The sequence below is a fragment of the Colias philodice genome, chromosome 16 (assembly GCF_061535455.1).
Source record: "Colias philodice isolate Cphi_HAF_F1 chromosome 16, ilColPhil1 Martin Lab GWU primary, whole genome shotgun sequence".
Lineage (NCBI taxonomy): Eukaryota > Metazoa > Arthropoda > Insecta > Lepidoptera > Pieridae > Colias > Colias philodice.
Window position 1 is genome coordinate 7,615,162 of NC_143101.1, and position 14,254 is coordinate 7,629,415.

General features: G+C 35.6%; 4 protein-coding genes and 1 long non-coding RNA gene across 5 annotated transcripts in view; 1 reads left to right on the forward strand and 4 right to left on the reverse strand.

The window, feature by feature from the left end:
* Window positions 1-14,254, reverse strand: part of LOC149481782 (uncharacterized) — a 270,870-nt gene that overhangs the window by 202,526 nt on the left and 54,090 nt on the right. The window lies entirely within an intron of this gene.
* On the reverse strand, window positions 207-820 carry LOC149481796 (small ribosomal subunit protein mS37). Its single transcript, XM_089704893.1, has one exon. It carries the CDS (start codon window positions 624-626, stop codon window positions 255-257), a length of 372 nt encoding a protein of 123 aa, XP_089561019.1. The 5' UTR covers window positions 627-820; the 3' UTR covers window positions 207-254.
* LOC149481797 (uncharacterized) lies at window positions 1,060-9,759 on the reverse strand. The gene is made up of 3 exons (XM_089705284.1): window positions 9,161-9,759; window positions 1,950-2,009; window positions 1,060-1,791 (listed from the first exon to the last, which is right to left on the reverse strand). Exons 1-3 carry the CDS (start codon window positions 9,728-9,730, stop codon window positions 1,087-1,089), a joined length of 1,335 nt encoding a protein of 444 aa, XP_089561410.1. The 5' UTR covers window positions 9,731-9,759; the 3' UTR covers window positions 1,060-1,086.
* Window positions 4,653-5,359, reverse strand: LOC149481798 (uncharacterized). The gene has a single exon (XM_089704853.1). The coding sequence runs from the start codon at window positions 5,335-5,337 to the stop codon at window positions 4,681-4,683; it is 657 nt and encodes a 218-aa protein (XP_089560979.1). The 5' UTR covers window positions 5,338-5,359; the 3' UTR covers window positions 4,653-4,680.
* On the forward strand, window positions 12,654-13,138 carry LOC149481799 (uncharacterized). Its single transcript, XM_089704866.1, has one exon. It carries the CDS (start codon window positions 12,657-12,659, stop codon window positions 12,987-12,989), a length of 333 nt encoding a protein of 110 aa, XP_089560992.1. The 5' UTR covers window positions 12,654-12,656; the 3' UTR covers window positions 12,990-13,138.

Here is a 14,254-nt window from a genome sequence, read left to right on the forward strand (position 1 = left end):
TCCCTAGACTTTAAAAAAAAAAATGTTGTGTGGTTTTATGAAACCACGGTAAAAGTGAAACTTTCCGAACACTGCTTTATACCTACTCGGCAGCCGACCGTCACGCGACATGCGCTACACAGACCAAAAAGTTTGTGACGATGTAATAAAAGTTTCACTTTAAAAAATTTTTCTAAAGATTGGGTATGAAATGAAACACCATAGTATTAATTATCTTTTCTATATTCACAACATTAGCACTACAACTTATATTATTAATTTAGAGGGGGGAAACCTTTTAAGAGCTGATTTAACTGTCTATGAGTTAACTTCTTTTCTCCCGGGACTAGAATACCTTTCTTTCCCATTTCCCGTTGTACCTTTGCTCTTGCACTATATTCATTATAACAATTTTGAAATGCGCCAACCTCCTTCAGGCATTCCCGTTGGTTGAAATCCGACTTTTTAAAACATGCGAATAGTACTGCCATTTCTTGCATACAAACTGCTTCTTTAGTTATATCGCCCTTCCCTGAAACTGCCTTTCTCAATGTTAATGGAAGTAGCATTTGAAATCGTACAGGTTCCCTTTGATATCTTCTTGCATTTTTACTATTTGGAGCCCAAAAAGGTATGTTTAATCTCATTTTGGCTTGAACGTGCGAGAAGCCTTGTTACTCCCAAAAGACTACGTCTTCAATTTAGATTATTCACTAATATCTTTATAAAGATTTTAAAGTAGAAATTTCTTCATTTCTATTACGTATAAATTGCAGTTATTTAAATTTAAGGTTATATTATTTTATGGGATTTGAAACTGTCACATTGACATTTGACACTGGCAAAATACAGATAGCATAATGAGCTAGAGATTATATCAAGCTATAGCTATGATACTCAGAGCAATAAACCTAGGTTTATTCCTCTGAGCTATGATATATCTTGCCAGTAGCCACAGATTACAATGTTTATGTACATATTTTAATAACTAAAATTTCGGCACTGTATCGACAAATCGTTCAAAAGAAGCAAAAATTAGGTACATTAGCAAGGATAGGTACAGAAATAATACAAAATATATATATTTTATATTTTTTATTGAATATTTTAATTGAGGGTCTCAGGCAGGTTAACTGCGACGTCGGGGAAGATTGGGTTAGCGACATTGACGGGTTCTGGGGCAATCACAACTGGTTTGGGAGTGTCAACAACCACTACGGGATCGGGTTTGATCTGGTCGAGGTCGACGCCGGGAGCGGGGACCAGAGCGGGTTGCTCCACCACCACTGAGTCGGATGAAGCTGAGTCCACGTTAACGACGACCTGAACAAGGGGGCCGTTGAAAGGGAAGGGGTTGAATGCGGGGGGGTCAATTAGAGCAGGTCCAACTGAGATTTCTTCCACAGGGTCGATAATGGCGGGTCCAACTGAAATTTCTTCGACAGGGTCGACGATAGCGGGTCCAACTGAGATTTCTTCAACAGGGTCGATGATGGCGGGTCCAACTGAGATTTCCTCAACAGGTCCCACGACGACGGGGCCAACTTGAATTTCATCTACAGGGTCGATGATAGCGGGTCCGACGGATATTTCTCCGGGCTTCTCAACTATAACTGGTCCAACGTTGATAGGATTGAAGATAGCGTCGAGAACGCCTTGGACGATTTGGGAAACGGCAAAAATTCTAGCGGGGTCACTGCTGGGAGCTGAGAGGGCTTCTTTGAGCTCGGCAGGACTCATGCCCTGAGGCAGCGAAGCTGCTGATGCAGCCGCCACAAGTGCGAGTACCAAGAAGTATTTCATTTTGTCGACCTGTAATTAAATTTAAATAATTTCGTGAAGTGCGACGACTGTATGAGCCAACACTCAAATATTATGTTTTATAATTATTTTTATATATATTTTGTTACAGTCATTATTTTTTGAAGAGTTATAAATAAATTAATAGGTATAATATTTTATTTACTTACTTGTGTTATTCTAGGTTGAATGTTAATACAGCGAAGGGTCCTGTTTATATATACGGTATTATGTTATCAAATAATAAAAGCATCATTTATCATTCAATTATTGTAATTTACGGGATAAGCATAAATAAGGAAAAGAATTTTTATAGTTTGCCGATTTGGCAATGAATAGAGTTGTAAAACAACAAAAATATTAAGTTTCATGACAATCTCTCTAACTTATCTTACTACTTTTTATAGTTTTTATTAAGATAACTGATAAGCTGCTTATGATATAGTGATTAAATATTCATGTTACCTAGAACAATTGATTTTTATTACATTTGATACACGACAAGTAGGTAGGTAGTAGAAAATCATTACTCACCAATAATCAGAACTAGGCAACTGTGAAACGGTACTTGACTACTTAATAAGAGTGCTCTCCACATGCAGCTTCGCATGCCTAGTCAAAGAAAACCCCGTATATTCTCCGTTCCCATGGGAATTCCGGTATAAAATTTTGTACCAAACTTCATCTAAATCGGTTCAGTGGGGTTCTAATATTATGGACTAACGACAGCCCCACAAGTGCAATTCTGATAACATATTTTAAACGTAGGTATACAGGATGTCCACTATCCCATCTATAATCCCTCTTGAGTCAACCTATCTATTAAAATAAAACAACATCATAATCTGTATAGATAATCTGTATGTGATCGGCACTTAGTTTTAAAGTTTTATCACTTTCATAAATAAAATATTATTTGTGTAACAATAATAACAGTTCATGTAGGTAATGTCTGAGGAAGAGTGAGATTTACTGAGTGGACTGTGGATGTGAACCTACGTCTCAATGACTGGAAAAACTGGAAAAAAATTACTGAAAAAATGGGTGTCTGTACTAGTCGTAGAGGGAGAATGAACATTTGACATTGCGTACTAAGACCCCTGTAGGACCGCCATCCTGTTACAAATGACCCACAAAATTTCGGGACATTTGTAACAGGATGGCGGTTCTACAGGGGTCTTAGTACGCAATGACAAAAAGAAAAATGATGGTCAGAACGCTGATACGGGATACCTTAAGATACTGTAATATAAAATATTACAGTATCTTATGATAAAATATTATAGTATATTCACCGTGTGTGACGCGCTTAATACTACTTTCTACTGCTACATGTTTGTCTATGTCTATGCTTTTGCCCATGTCTACTTGAAACACCGTTATATGTAAAGCACCTACGATATTTTAGTTTTGAACAGCCGTTTATGAGCGTTACTCCCGTTCAACGCGTACTGGCCACAGACATGCCACAGAGCAAGAAATATAGGGAGTAGGTACCGGCTGTTACTGAGCCCGAGCACAGTATTACGATAATGTTTATTATACTACTGTGGCGCGAGTTCATTTCAAGCCGTATGTAAAGCAATTTTAAATAATTCGTTGTAATAAAATACGCATTGTATTATTATATTCTTAAATATACTATACACTTATTTATGTAGACACAAACAAAAAAAAATACCATGCATTTTAAAACAAAAAACACGCGCAACTATTTCGAAAAACTAGGTAAGTATATAAATATATGCGTGTTTGTTTTTGAATGAAAATTAAATATATTGGAGTATTTTTTTCAGCCAAGAACTAGTATATATATTAATTGGTTAATTGAAATATTATAACGTCAAATCAGACGGGAGCGGGGAGTCTAATAATTTTGCTAATATCTGGCTTCTGTGTAAAGCTTCCACCATGAATTCCAAAAGGGCCTGTGAAAAACCTTTAATAATGGAAAAACTATACACAAAATTTTGAATGTTTTTCAGCCAAGAAACAAATTATGAAGAGGCAAATAATGTATGTGCTTAGTTTTTGGCACTGACTTCAAGCCTATTAAATAAATAGCATCTAAAGGATATGTAGTAATTAACTAATTAATAATATCAAATATTTTTTATTTTTCACTTTTCCTGTATTATAGTAATATCTGTAGTATGTACAGACTACAGATAATACTATAATTATATGCATCTTAGAAAAGCATATTTCTAAGAAAGTAACCAGGAGAGAATCAGAACTTTGAGATTTCGGCAAAGCGTTGATAATAAAAACATATAATATTATTACTTTATTGATATTATTTTATGAACTCCAAATTTATAAAACTTTTGACACCAGGTAGGTACTTCTATGCTTAACTATGAACACTTGCGACCATCAGTTGCGGCTCCAAGGGACTGGCAGTAGCAGCCTCCAATGCATGGAGAAAAAAAATCTGTTATTTCCTCTCATTTGAAAATTTGCCATAATAAATATATTTTATCAAGTATCTTAAAATAAAATCAAAGTCCATAACATGGTGGATTGTACGTCATCTGGCTGCTTGAACATGAGTTATTATTACTCCTGGTGATCGTTTACATGCTACTATAAATTAAAATTAATGTCAGCTGGCTGTCGATGAAAAGTTTGTACAATGGTACCCTGAAATATGTAACAAATTTTGGATGTAACGCAACAGCATCTATCATAGCATATCATTCAACCAGGATTTATGGACATGTAATCGTATAATATTATTTACAGAATCATATTTAAAAGTAGAAGATCGATATTAAGCATGTCATAAACGAGAAAACCTCGTGTAAAATACCATTTTATGACAAATTAGAAAAAAAATCGAGGATGAAGAAATAAAAAATAAAAAATACATGTTAATTTTTATATTATAATCTAAATGTTTTAATTGAGGGGCTCGGGGAGGTTGATGGCGAGGTCGGGGAAGATTGGGTTGCCGACATTGACGGGTTCTGGGGCAATCACAGCTGGTTCGGGAGCGTCCACAACGACTACGGGGTCGGGTTTGATCTGGTCGAGGTCGGCGCCGGGAGCGGGGACCAGAGCGGGTTGCTCCACCACCACTGAGTCGGAAGAAGCCGAGTCCACGTTAACGACGACCTGGACGAGGGGGCCGTTGAACGCGAAGGGGTTGAATGTGGGAGGGTCAATTAGAGCGGGTCCTACTGAGATTTCTTCAACAGGGTCGACGATAGCGGGTCCAACTGAGATTTCTTCAACAGGGTCGATGATGGCGGGTCCAACTGAGATTTCCTCAACGGGTCCCACGACGACGGGGCCAACTTGAATTTCATCTACAGGGTCGATGATAGCGGGTCCGACGGAGATTTCTTCAGGCTTTTCAACTAGAGCTGGTCCAACGTTGATAGGATTGAAGATAGCGTCGAGGACGCCTTGGACGATTTGAGAAATGGCAAAAATTCTAGCGGGGTCACTGCTGGGAGCTGAGAGAGCTTCTTTGAGCTCGGCAGGACTCATGCCCTGAGGCAGAGAAGCTGCTGATGCAGCCGCCACGAATGCGAGTACCAAGAAGTATTTCATTTTTTTATCTGTAAAAAAACAAAGCTATATAAAGAACCTATATAATATCAACTCAGACAAGTTATTCTGTATTAAATTAATATTATAGATATAAATGAGAGTTTGAAATTATTCGTTCCACTTACTTGTTTCTGCTACGAATACGAATTACTTGCAATGTTTAATATTTTTATATCCAAATTTTATCATTATCAAAACTCTTGCGTGTAATAGGTTTATGATGATTCAGTTATTAAGATTTATAAAGCGATTATAAACACTGAACATATCGACCGACAGTAAAACAATAAAACTACAAATTTGTAAAGTACAATCCATCTACCCAATAATGAAATTGAAGATAAGACTTATTGCGTTTTATACTAATATCCAGATACTTTTTGTATAATTAAAATTTAAAAATCTTTATTCAAAAGAAAATCATTATTATTATTATGCCGTACAAAAATGGTGGTCCACAAAGTCAGAATTTATTTTTATTTTTGAAGTAAAACTTCTTTAGGCGCGACTAGGGAGTAACTCAGATTTTTTTTCTGACGGAAGTAACGCTGTGTAGTTTCCGCCATTTAAAAATAATAATTCTGATTGGTTGTAAGTATATGTCATATACTACACGCTTCTTGACTTATACGCCAGCTAGTGGCAAATATCATAATCAATTAGGATTATTTATTTTCAAATTTTCAAACGGATCAATTGTGAATAGCAAAGTGAATGAAAAATTCAACAGTTTTAAAAACATTATTTTAAATTGCAAAATTTTTTGAAAATCTCTATATATACTTGTTTATTTATTACTTTTAAAATAAGTAAATTAAAAATAAATTTTCTGACAATTGCGACATTTTATAATATTCAATAACAAGGTTATATTGACATGTGCGTTTTACTTCAATCAAACAAAAATAATAATTAATAAATATTTATTAAAAAAAAATTATGAGGCGTGCACTTTTGGATTTTCCAAATTATTTTTTTTTACTCTAGATAGGGAAGCGCTTGACCACAATCTCGCCTGATGGAAAGCTAGATGCGGTCTAAGATGGTACGCGCTTCCCTAGTAGGTACACTCTTCGCTTGAAGACCCCCATATTGTACTCGTCGGGGAACACAGATTCAGGAAGCGCGTTCCAGTCCCTCGCGGTTCGGATGAAGAATGTGGAATCGAACCGCTTAGTCCGGGTACATGGAACGTCCACCATATGGCGATGCCTAGAATCTGTGCGCCTCGACGATCGATGGAAGAATGGGGATGGCGGAACAAGTTCGTGTAGTTCCGCAGCGCACTCACCAAAGTGTATCCGGTAAAAAACCGATAAGCTGGCCACTCTGCGACGATGAGCGAGGCTCTGGAGTTTTTTGCCTACTAGCTCATCGTCGTTTATAAGCCTCTTGGCCTCTCTATCGCCTCAAGCGCCTCTAGCTGGTACTTGGCGGAACCGTCCCAGAGGTGAGAGCAGTATTCCATGCACGATCGGACTTGTGCTTGATAAAGGTTGAGCAACTGTCCCGGGCTGAAATACTGTCTCACCTTCGCCAGAATTCCAAGCTTTTTTGAGGCTACTTGGGCTTTGGATTCTATATAGGATTCTATATATTTTACCCATAGAGATAGTATGTACTACGTTTTTACCGCATATTATTGCGCAGCAGTCAAAACTCGCCCTCAGCCAAAAACGTTTTTGACTGATTTCGGCAGCCAAAAATGGTTTTGACAGACGCGCTTAGACAAAACCGTTTTTGTCTGCAAAGGCAAAGTGAGAACAAGCAGAAACACATAGTATCTCATCGTCGTCGTCGCGTCGTCGTTCCAACCTTTCAGGACGTCCATTGCATAGGCATAGTATCTACGTAAAAATAGGTTAGCCGTTAGCCATGAGCGAAGCGAAGAGCGTGTTAGGTTATTTTATGAACCGCCGCGCCGCATGATCCGAGCGAGCAAAGCGAACTTTCCGCGATAGCGCCCGGCGACGACTTTAGGCCATTTCTCACTCAAACATAATATACAAATTATGTCGGAATACAACAGCCTGCTTGTATAATAATTATGTACTTATCATCAAACAGCTGAATTATTAGATAAACATTATCTTTTTACAACAATCAAAAGTTACTTTTTATGGTAATGCAAAAATAAGTCAAAGTCTGACGGTGAATGAGTTTTGACTGAAATAATTAATAGAAACATAGTTTAAACTTCAAAACAAAGTTTTCCCGTTATCTGTCTCAATGTATGCTTAGATCTTTATGTTCATAAAAAAAAGATTATGGAAAATATACCTATAGTACGACATAAAAGAGATGAAATTAATTATTTTGGAACTAATTCGTTTTTCATTACCTGGCAACCCTGAATTGGCAATGTAGCTGTCAAGTTGAATAAAAATTTGTTGTTTTTTTCGTGAAGTGGAGAATTATTGAGATAAAATTGTTATTTAGAACAAGAAATTTAAATAAAAAAGGAGACATCATGAAAAAGGTTAAACGTAGCGGTGTCCGTGATGTGGTGTATAAAGTTTTTATTCGGTGTTTGTCCGAATTTCAAGCTGGAAATTTATTGACTGATTTGGAAAACGTTTACAAACGTACAGCAGAATATACCGGTGAGATTCCATTTATTTTTGCTCAGTACTACGTAAAATAGAATATTCCATTAGTGACGAGTGTTTAATGTATGTATGTATGGCGATTATTACGTTTTCGCAATTTAATTTGAGGTTATTTGTATGTAAACAAAAACTAGTTTTTATAGTGCGACCAGCACAATTTGAGTCAAGAAGTTATATCCAATCCAACCAGCCTCAAATAAAGTACCTAGTTTAGATTTTACTACATAGTATAGTGATAACTGTTTTCATACAGGTATTAATCAATCAAACCATAAGAAAAAAAATCATATTTACTGTATCATATTTACAGATACTGAAGATGCCCCGTACCCTCTTGCCAGTACTTCGAAACAGAGTGATGATCAGTCCTTTGAAGGAGTAGAATATTTAGATTTTGATGAATTATATTAATGTATAAAATTTATCTACAAAAAAAATAAAAATATGTGGTTTTCAAATCGCCTTGTTTTTTTCTACCCGACGGACCCAGAAAGAGGGTAATGTGTTTGAGCTGCATGTATGCTTGTTTGTTTGTATGTTTGATTCTATGTGCGCCTCTGCAGTCTAAACACTTGACCGATTTTAATAAAATAACTAATTCCAAATACATTTAAGTAAAATTTGACCTAGGTAGGTCAATTAAAATACTAATGTATTTTTGTCTTAAATTTACACTATTGCTACAATACAACAATTATAACGGTTTAAATCGCGGTATTTATTTTAGATTATATTATATAGATTTTTGGATTTTTATTCTATAGTATCAAGATCGCTTGCGTCGCAGTATCAGTGTTGCTATATGAGCGACGGTGGCGCCCTCATTTATTTTCATCTCTTTTGTGTCGCACTATATATATTTAATAGAAGATAAATTTTGATAAAGCCATATTCACGATAAATTACGAAGCATCAGATTAATTGTAATTATAGTTCAGTAAAACATTCCAGGGTGGAATTCAAGGGAGAAGTCATAACAATCGTAAAAAGAAACTAAAAACCACATTACAATAATTTTATTTTTTGTTAACTTAGAAATAATATAATCGTCACGTATAAACTTTCAATCTTCAAAGTTGATCAAAATCAAGCCTAAAGGAGTCGATTACAGACAAACACATGAACGTAAAGGTGAAGGTGAAGTTAATAAAATCGTGTTAAAAAGTAATCTACATTTAAAATCTTATTATAAGCCTGAATATTTAGTTGATGGCTTCGGGAAGGTTGATGGCGAGGTCAGGGAAGATCGGGCTGCCGACGTTGACGGGTTCTGGGGCAATCACAGCTGCTTCAGGGGCATCCGCAACCACTACGGGGTCGGGATTGATCTCATCGGTCAGCTCCTCGTCGACAGCGCCCAGACCGGGTTGAGTGATCACTATTGAGTTGGAAGCACCTGTATTAACGACAACGAAGACCTGGACAAGGGGGTTGTTGGAGGCGAAGGGGTTTGGTTCCTCAATAAGAGCGGGTCCAACTGAGATTTCTTCCACAGGGTCGATGACAGCGGGTCCGACAGAGATTTCTTCGACAGGGTCGATGATAGCAGGTCCAACTCCGATCTCTTCTACAGGTTCGACGACAGCGGGTCCAACTTGGATAGGGGAGGCAGCACCAAGGAGGTCCTGGAGCATCAGTTCGAGAGCAGCTGCGGTGTCAGGGTGGGTGCTTGGGCTGTGGATGGCTGCGACGATTTCATCAAGTTCAGCCTGACTGATTCTCTTCTGGGGAAGAGTGGCTGCAGACGCTACCGCGACGAAAGCGAGTACAATTAAGAATTTCATTTTTGGTTTCTGCAAAAAAATAATTAATATCAGAAATTGAATACTTATTGCCGGGTATTTCTTAAGCAAATATTTATAGAATTGCTTATTATTGCTAATATTATATTGACTACTTACGTTTGCTTTTGTGCTTCCAATAGTATCTCAACATTTTTTTTTAGAATTTATAGTAAACATATTATCTATGTATGATAATATGGGGGTGTCTTTGATGATTACTGTAGTGATTTATATATTGGATTATAATTATCAACATAACAAGAATATAAATTATGATAATAGAGACAAAGGACTTTGGAAATTTACACCAGTCCTTCAGGATAGATTAGGGTTAAATGTTATGGATTGGTCAATACAAGAAAAATTATGCAATTTACAAATAGCACACTATTAAGCAGTGTTACCTAAATTGATACCTTTTGTAGACAATTTTCAAACCTTTTTTTCTTAGAAGCAAGTGAATTTTCTAAAATCTTTGAATGCAGTTTTATTTCTTTTTAAAAATGAAGGAATGTTTCCTTTCAGCACAATTTGCTATCTTTAGTATTTCAAGTACTTTTCTTCCAGTGCCCATCGAAAATTTCCACAATGTATTGATATCTCTCGGCCGGCTCTTGCAGGTAACATCACTACATCAACCCCAACAACATTAATTTTGTTCTATGGTTACTAGTTACTACAATACAAAAATTCAACACTAGTCACTACATAAATCGAAGTTCTTTGGGACTTTTATAAAGACAAAAGGATACGATGTTCTTAGATGACCTCAGTCTTTGTAAAACGATTGTGAAATCAAGAATTATTTCGATTTTCTCAATGTTTATGTATATATGAGTTCTCAAGAGTATATGTAGCGTACATAGGAATCTTTATGAGTTTCTTATCTTGAGCAGTCTAGACGTGATTGATGATATTACATGCAGTATAAACAAAGTGTTGGATAGACTGAGGCTGGGTTGCACCATATTACTTTACCAATAACAAACATGTTAAAGAAACGGTTAGTAAAAAGTATGAGTGGTACCATTTGACAATTTTATATACGTACTTAATACTTATATTAATGTCGCATAATTTTTACATTGACTATAACCAACCGCATTTCACCAGTCAAAACTATTGAACAATAACGTTAAATAACTTTCAGAAACGCATTGTATTTCGCAATTGTTTAATTGAAATAAGTATTATAGGAGACAATCTATGTAAATCTACCTACTTAGCAAAAATGAATCGCCAAGGCTACTAAGGAGGGAAAATACGAAAAAGGGGCAATTGAGCAGAGCAACCTCTGCTGGGGCATCTAGTATATAATATTATTACACCATCAACTAATAAGAATTGTTTCATGTTTAAACATTAAAATTATTTCAGTTTTTACATGTACCTATAACATTAAATATATAATATTACCTATATTATTCTCGATAGGACAACAAAACAAAGAAATAAAAAGCTATCAATTCGTTACGCTAAAATTATATCTAGGTGCCTAAAGAAATTCCGAGATTAGAAACGACGGTCACAAAGGTCTCATAATATTATTTTTATGTATAACTAGCTTTTCGCCCGAGGCTTCGCCCGCTTTTTTCAAAGAAAAACCCAAATAGTTCCCGTTCCCTTGGGATTTAAGGGATAAATTCATTGTAATCAGTTCAGTACCTAGTATTTGCGTGAAAGAGTAAAAAACATACAAACAGAATTAATAATTATGTTTGGTCCCAAATTAATAATGCGCATGCAGATCTTCGCTTATTGTCGTATTTCCAGGAATCATTGAATCGGAAGAGTCCTAAACAATGCACTTGCATTTTTACCTTGTTCGAAAGTAATAGGTGTCAATTCACGGTCATACACTATTAAAAACAATTTCAGCAGTGGACAAATGTAGGCTGAAAATGATGATGATGATGATGAATATTATTTTGGAATGACCAGTAGGTAGGTACCTACTGTAAATACTTTTGGACTGAGATTTTAATGATTAGATTTATGAAAACCAATGTTTGAAAACCATTTTTTTTATTCTAGAACCTCTGTTAATACTTATAGTCCAACATGAAATGTATTGGGACAATTGGGAGACAGACAAAAGGAATATGGACAGGGTTTTTTGGTGTAAATTTTATATTTATTTTGGTTGTATGTAGGTAATTGACGAGACATAACATCTACTCTTATTTAGTTATATTTATTTATATATTTATTTGATTTGATAAAGATTAACATACCTATTTAGATTTTGACTTGGGAAATTGTTGTAAGTAGCTTTCCGTCAGCGGCTTCGCCCGCGTAGTCAAAGAAAAACCCGCATAATTCCCGTTCCCGTGGGATTTCCGGGATTAATCTATCCTAATTCATATGTCCTTCCTCAAGTCTCAAGCTATCTCTGAATCAAAAAAAAAGTTTAGCCTGGACATACATACAAACAAAAATTCTAAAAACTATATTTTTGGCTTCGGTATCACGCGGCACGCCCCAAGTATTCTTTAAATAAAATCCATGTACAGTTTTAACTTTCCTACGATTTTATTATATGTATAGATTCAGCGAACATTGCGTGCAATAAATCATTTAATTAATTGACCAAAGAGGATTAAACCCTTATCTATCCTAAAGGACTGGTGTAATTTTCCAAAGCCCTTCGTAATATTTCTTAAATTAGATATCCTTTGTGGCTAACATGTTATAGAAGTATTGATTACGATAATCCATTTCATAAATCATAACATTTATCATCAAAGACATACTCATAGATAATATTGTTTTCCCTATAAATTGTATAAAAACAAATTGAGATTCTAATGGTAATACACAAGCAAATGTGAGTAGTCAGAAAATATTAAATAAGAATATAAACAATTGCTTTAGAAATAGCCGTTTTTAATATCTGAAATTAATATTTTTTTTGCAGAAACCAACCATGAAATTCTTAATTGTACTCGCTTTCGTCGCGATAGCGTCTGCAGCAACTCTTCCCCAGAAGAGAATCAGTCTAGCTGATGCTGCCTCTCCCATCCAAGTTGGACCCGCTGTCGTCGAACCTGTAGAAGAGATTGGAGTTGGACCTGCCATCATCGACCCTGTCGAAGAAATTTCTGTCGGACCCGCTGTCATCGACCCTGTCGAAGAAATCTCAGTTGGACCCGCTATTATTGAGGAAATCGACCCCCTCGCCTTCCAATATCCTAATGCCCAGGTCCTCGTTATCGTTAACAAAGGTGATTCCAACTCACTGACCATCACTCAACCCTAAATATTTAGGCTTATAATGTAAGATTTAATAAGAAATACTTACTTTATTAATTTTACCTATATTTTTGTATGTAACTGACTCCTTTAGACTGATTTTTGACCCATTATAAACGCCTTGATTTAATTCAAACTTTGGATAAGCGTCAACGAACAATAATAAAGTTTGATTATCTTTTAATTCTGAATAAAAATAGGTATATTTAAATCATTAAAGAGTATTTTTTATTAAAAACCTGAGACATATACATATTAAAAAATCGTAGGAAAGTCAAAACTGTATATTGAATTTTTTTTTTAAACAATACTTGGGGAGTGATCCACTGTCGATATCGAAGTCAGAATTACAGAAGTAAATTCATGCAGTGCTTTTGGAGTTTATCCCAGATACAGATAAACAGATAAATAGAAAAAAAATTAAAGATTATATTTTTGGCTTCGATATCGAGCTTTCCTACGATTTTTAATATTATATCTTATAGAATATATACACAGCCTGACAAAGTTTTTGTTATCTCTACACATTATACACAATTTATATATTATACACATAAAACATTTGTGAACCAAAATATCAAACTCAAACATTTATTTATTCAATTAGACTTTTTTTTAGAAGCACTTTCGAATCGTCATTAGGTACATATTTTTAACATTTACCACCGATTCGGAAAGCAGTATCTATGGAGAAGAACCGGCAAGGAACTCCATAGCTGCAGGGCCGCGCCGCCCCTGTGTGCGAAGTGTGCGGCGCACACAGGCGCCAAGACAATAGGGGCGCCGCGCCGCCACTGCCACCTAAATTATTTTTGTTACCTATATGCATGGACCAAGGCATGGACGTATAAAAAAAGATGGACGGAGTATCGCCTTAACATTGAGTGAAGCCTAGTAATGGCGGCGACACATCGTGGACACATCCATGTGTGTGTGCCAGGTTGATTGCCAGATGCAATAAAATTATCCCACACTTTAGTATTTTTATTTTTCAATTTGATATACTTATTATGTGTACTCTTACTATTAGAACCTATGCATAAATACAATTTCTATTTAGCTTTGACAAATCAACCACTGGACGTGAAACCAAAGGAAAATGTATTAAAACTTGTTCAACCAATATTGGGGAGAGGAGAGGTAATGTCTCCTTAATTATTATCAAAATTAATAAAATTAAATAAATACAATGTCAGTTTATAACCAAACAAATAGGAAACATGCTACATACGATTTAAGTATACATACACTTGAAATTTTCAAATTAACTGT

Excerpts from the sequence above, each read along its gene's own strand:
- LOC149481799 (XM_089704866.1), top strand. The coding sequence starts at position 12,657 with ATGAAATTCTTAATTGTACTCGCTTTCGTCGCGATAGCGTCTGCAGCA.
- LOC149481796 (XM_089704893.1), bottom strand. The coding sequence starts at position 626 with ATGAGATTAAACATACCTTTTTGGGCTCCAAATAGTAAAAATGCAAGA.
- LOC149481797 (XM_089705284.1), bottom strand. The coding sequence starts at position 9,730 with ATGAAATTCTTAATTGTACTCGCTTTCGTCGCGGTAGCGTCTGCAGCC. Across the intron at positions 2,010-9,160 it reads TCGCCATCAACCTTCCCGAA|AATACCGTATATATAAACAG; the intron begins GCCATCAACTAA and ends ATTTGATAACAT. Across the intron at positions 1,792-1,949 it reads TTCAACCTAGAATAACACAA|GTCGACAAAATGAAATACTT; the intron begins GTAAGTAAATAA and ends ATTTAATTACAG.
- LOC149481798 (XM_089704853.1), bottom strand. The coding sequence starts at position 5,337 with ATGAAATACTTCTTGGTACTCGCATTCGTGGCGGCTGCATCAGCAGCT.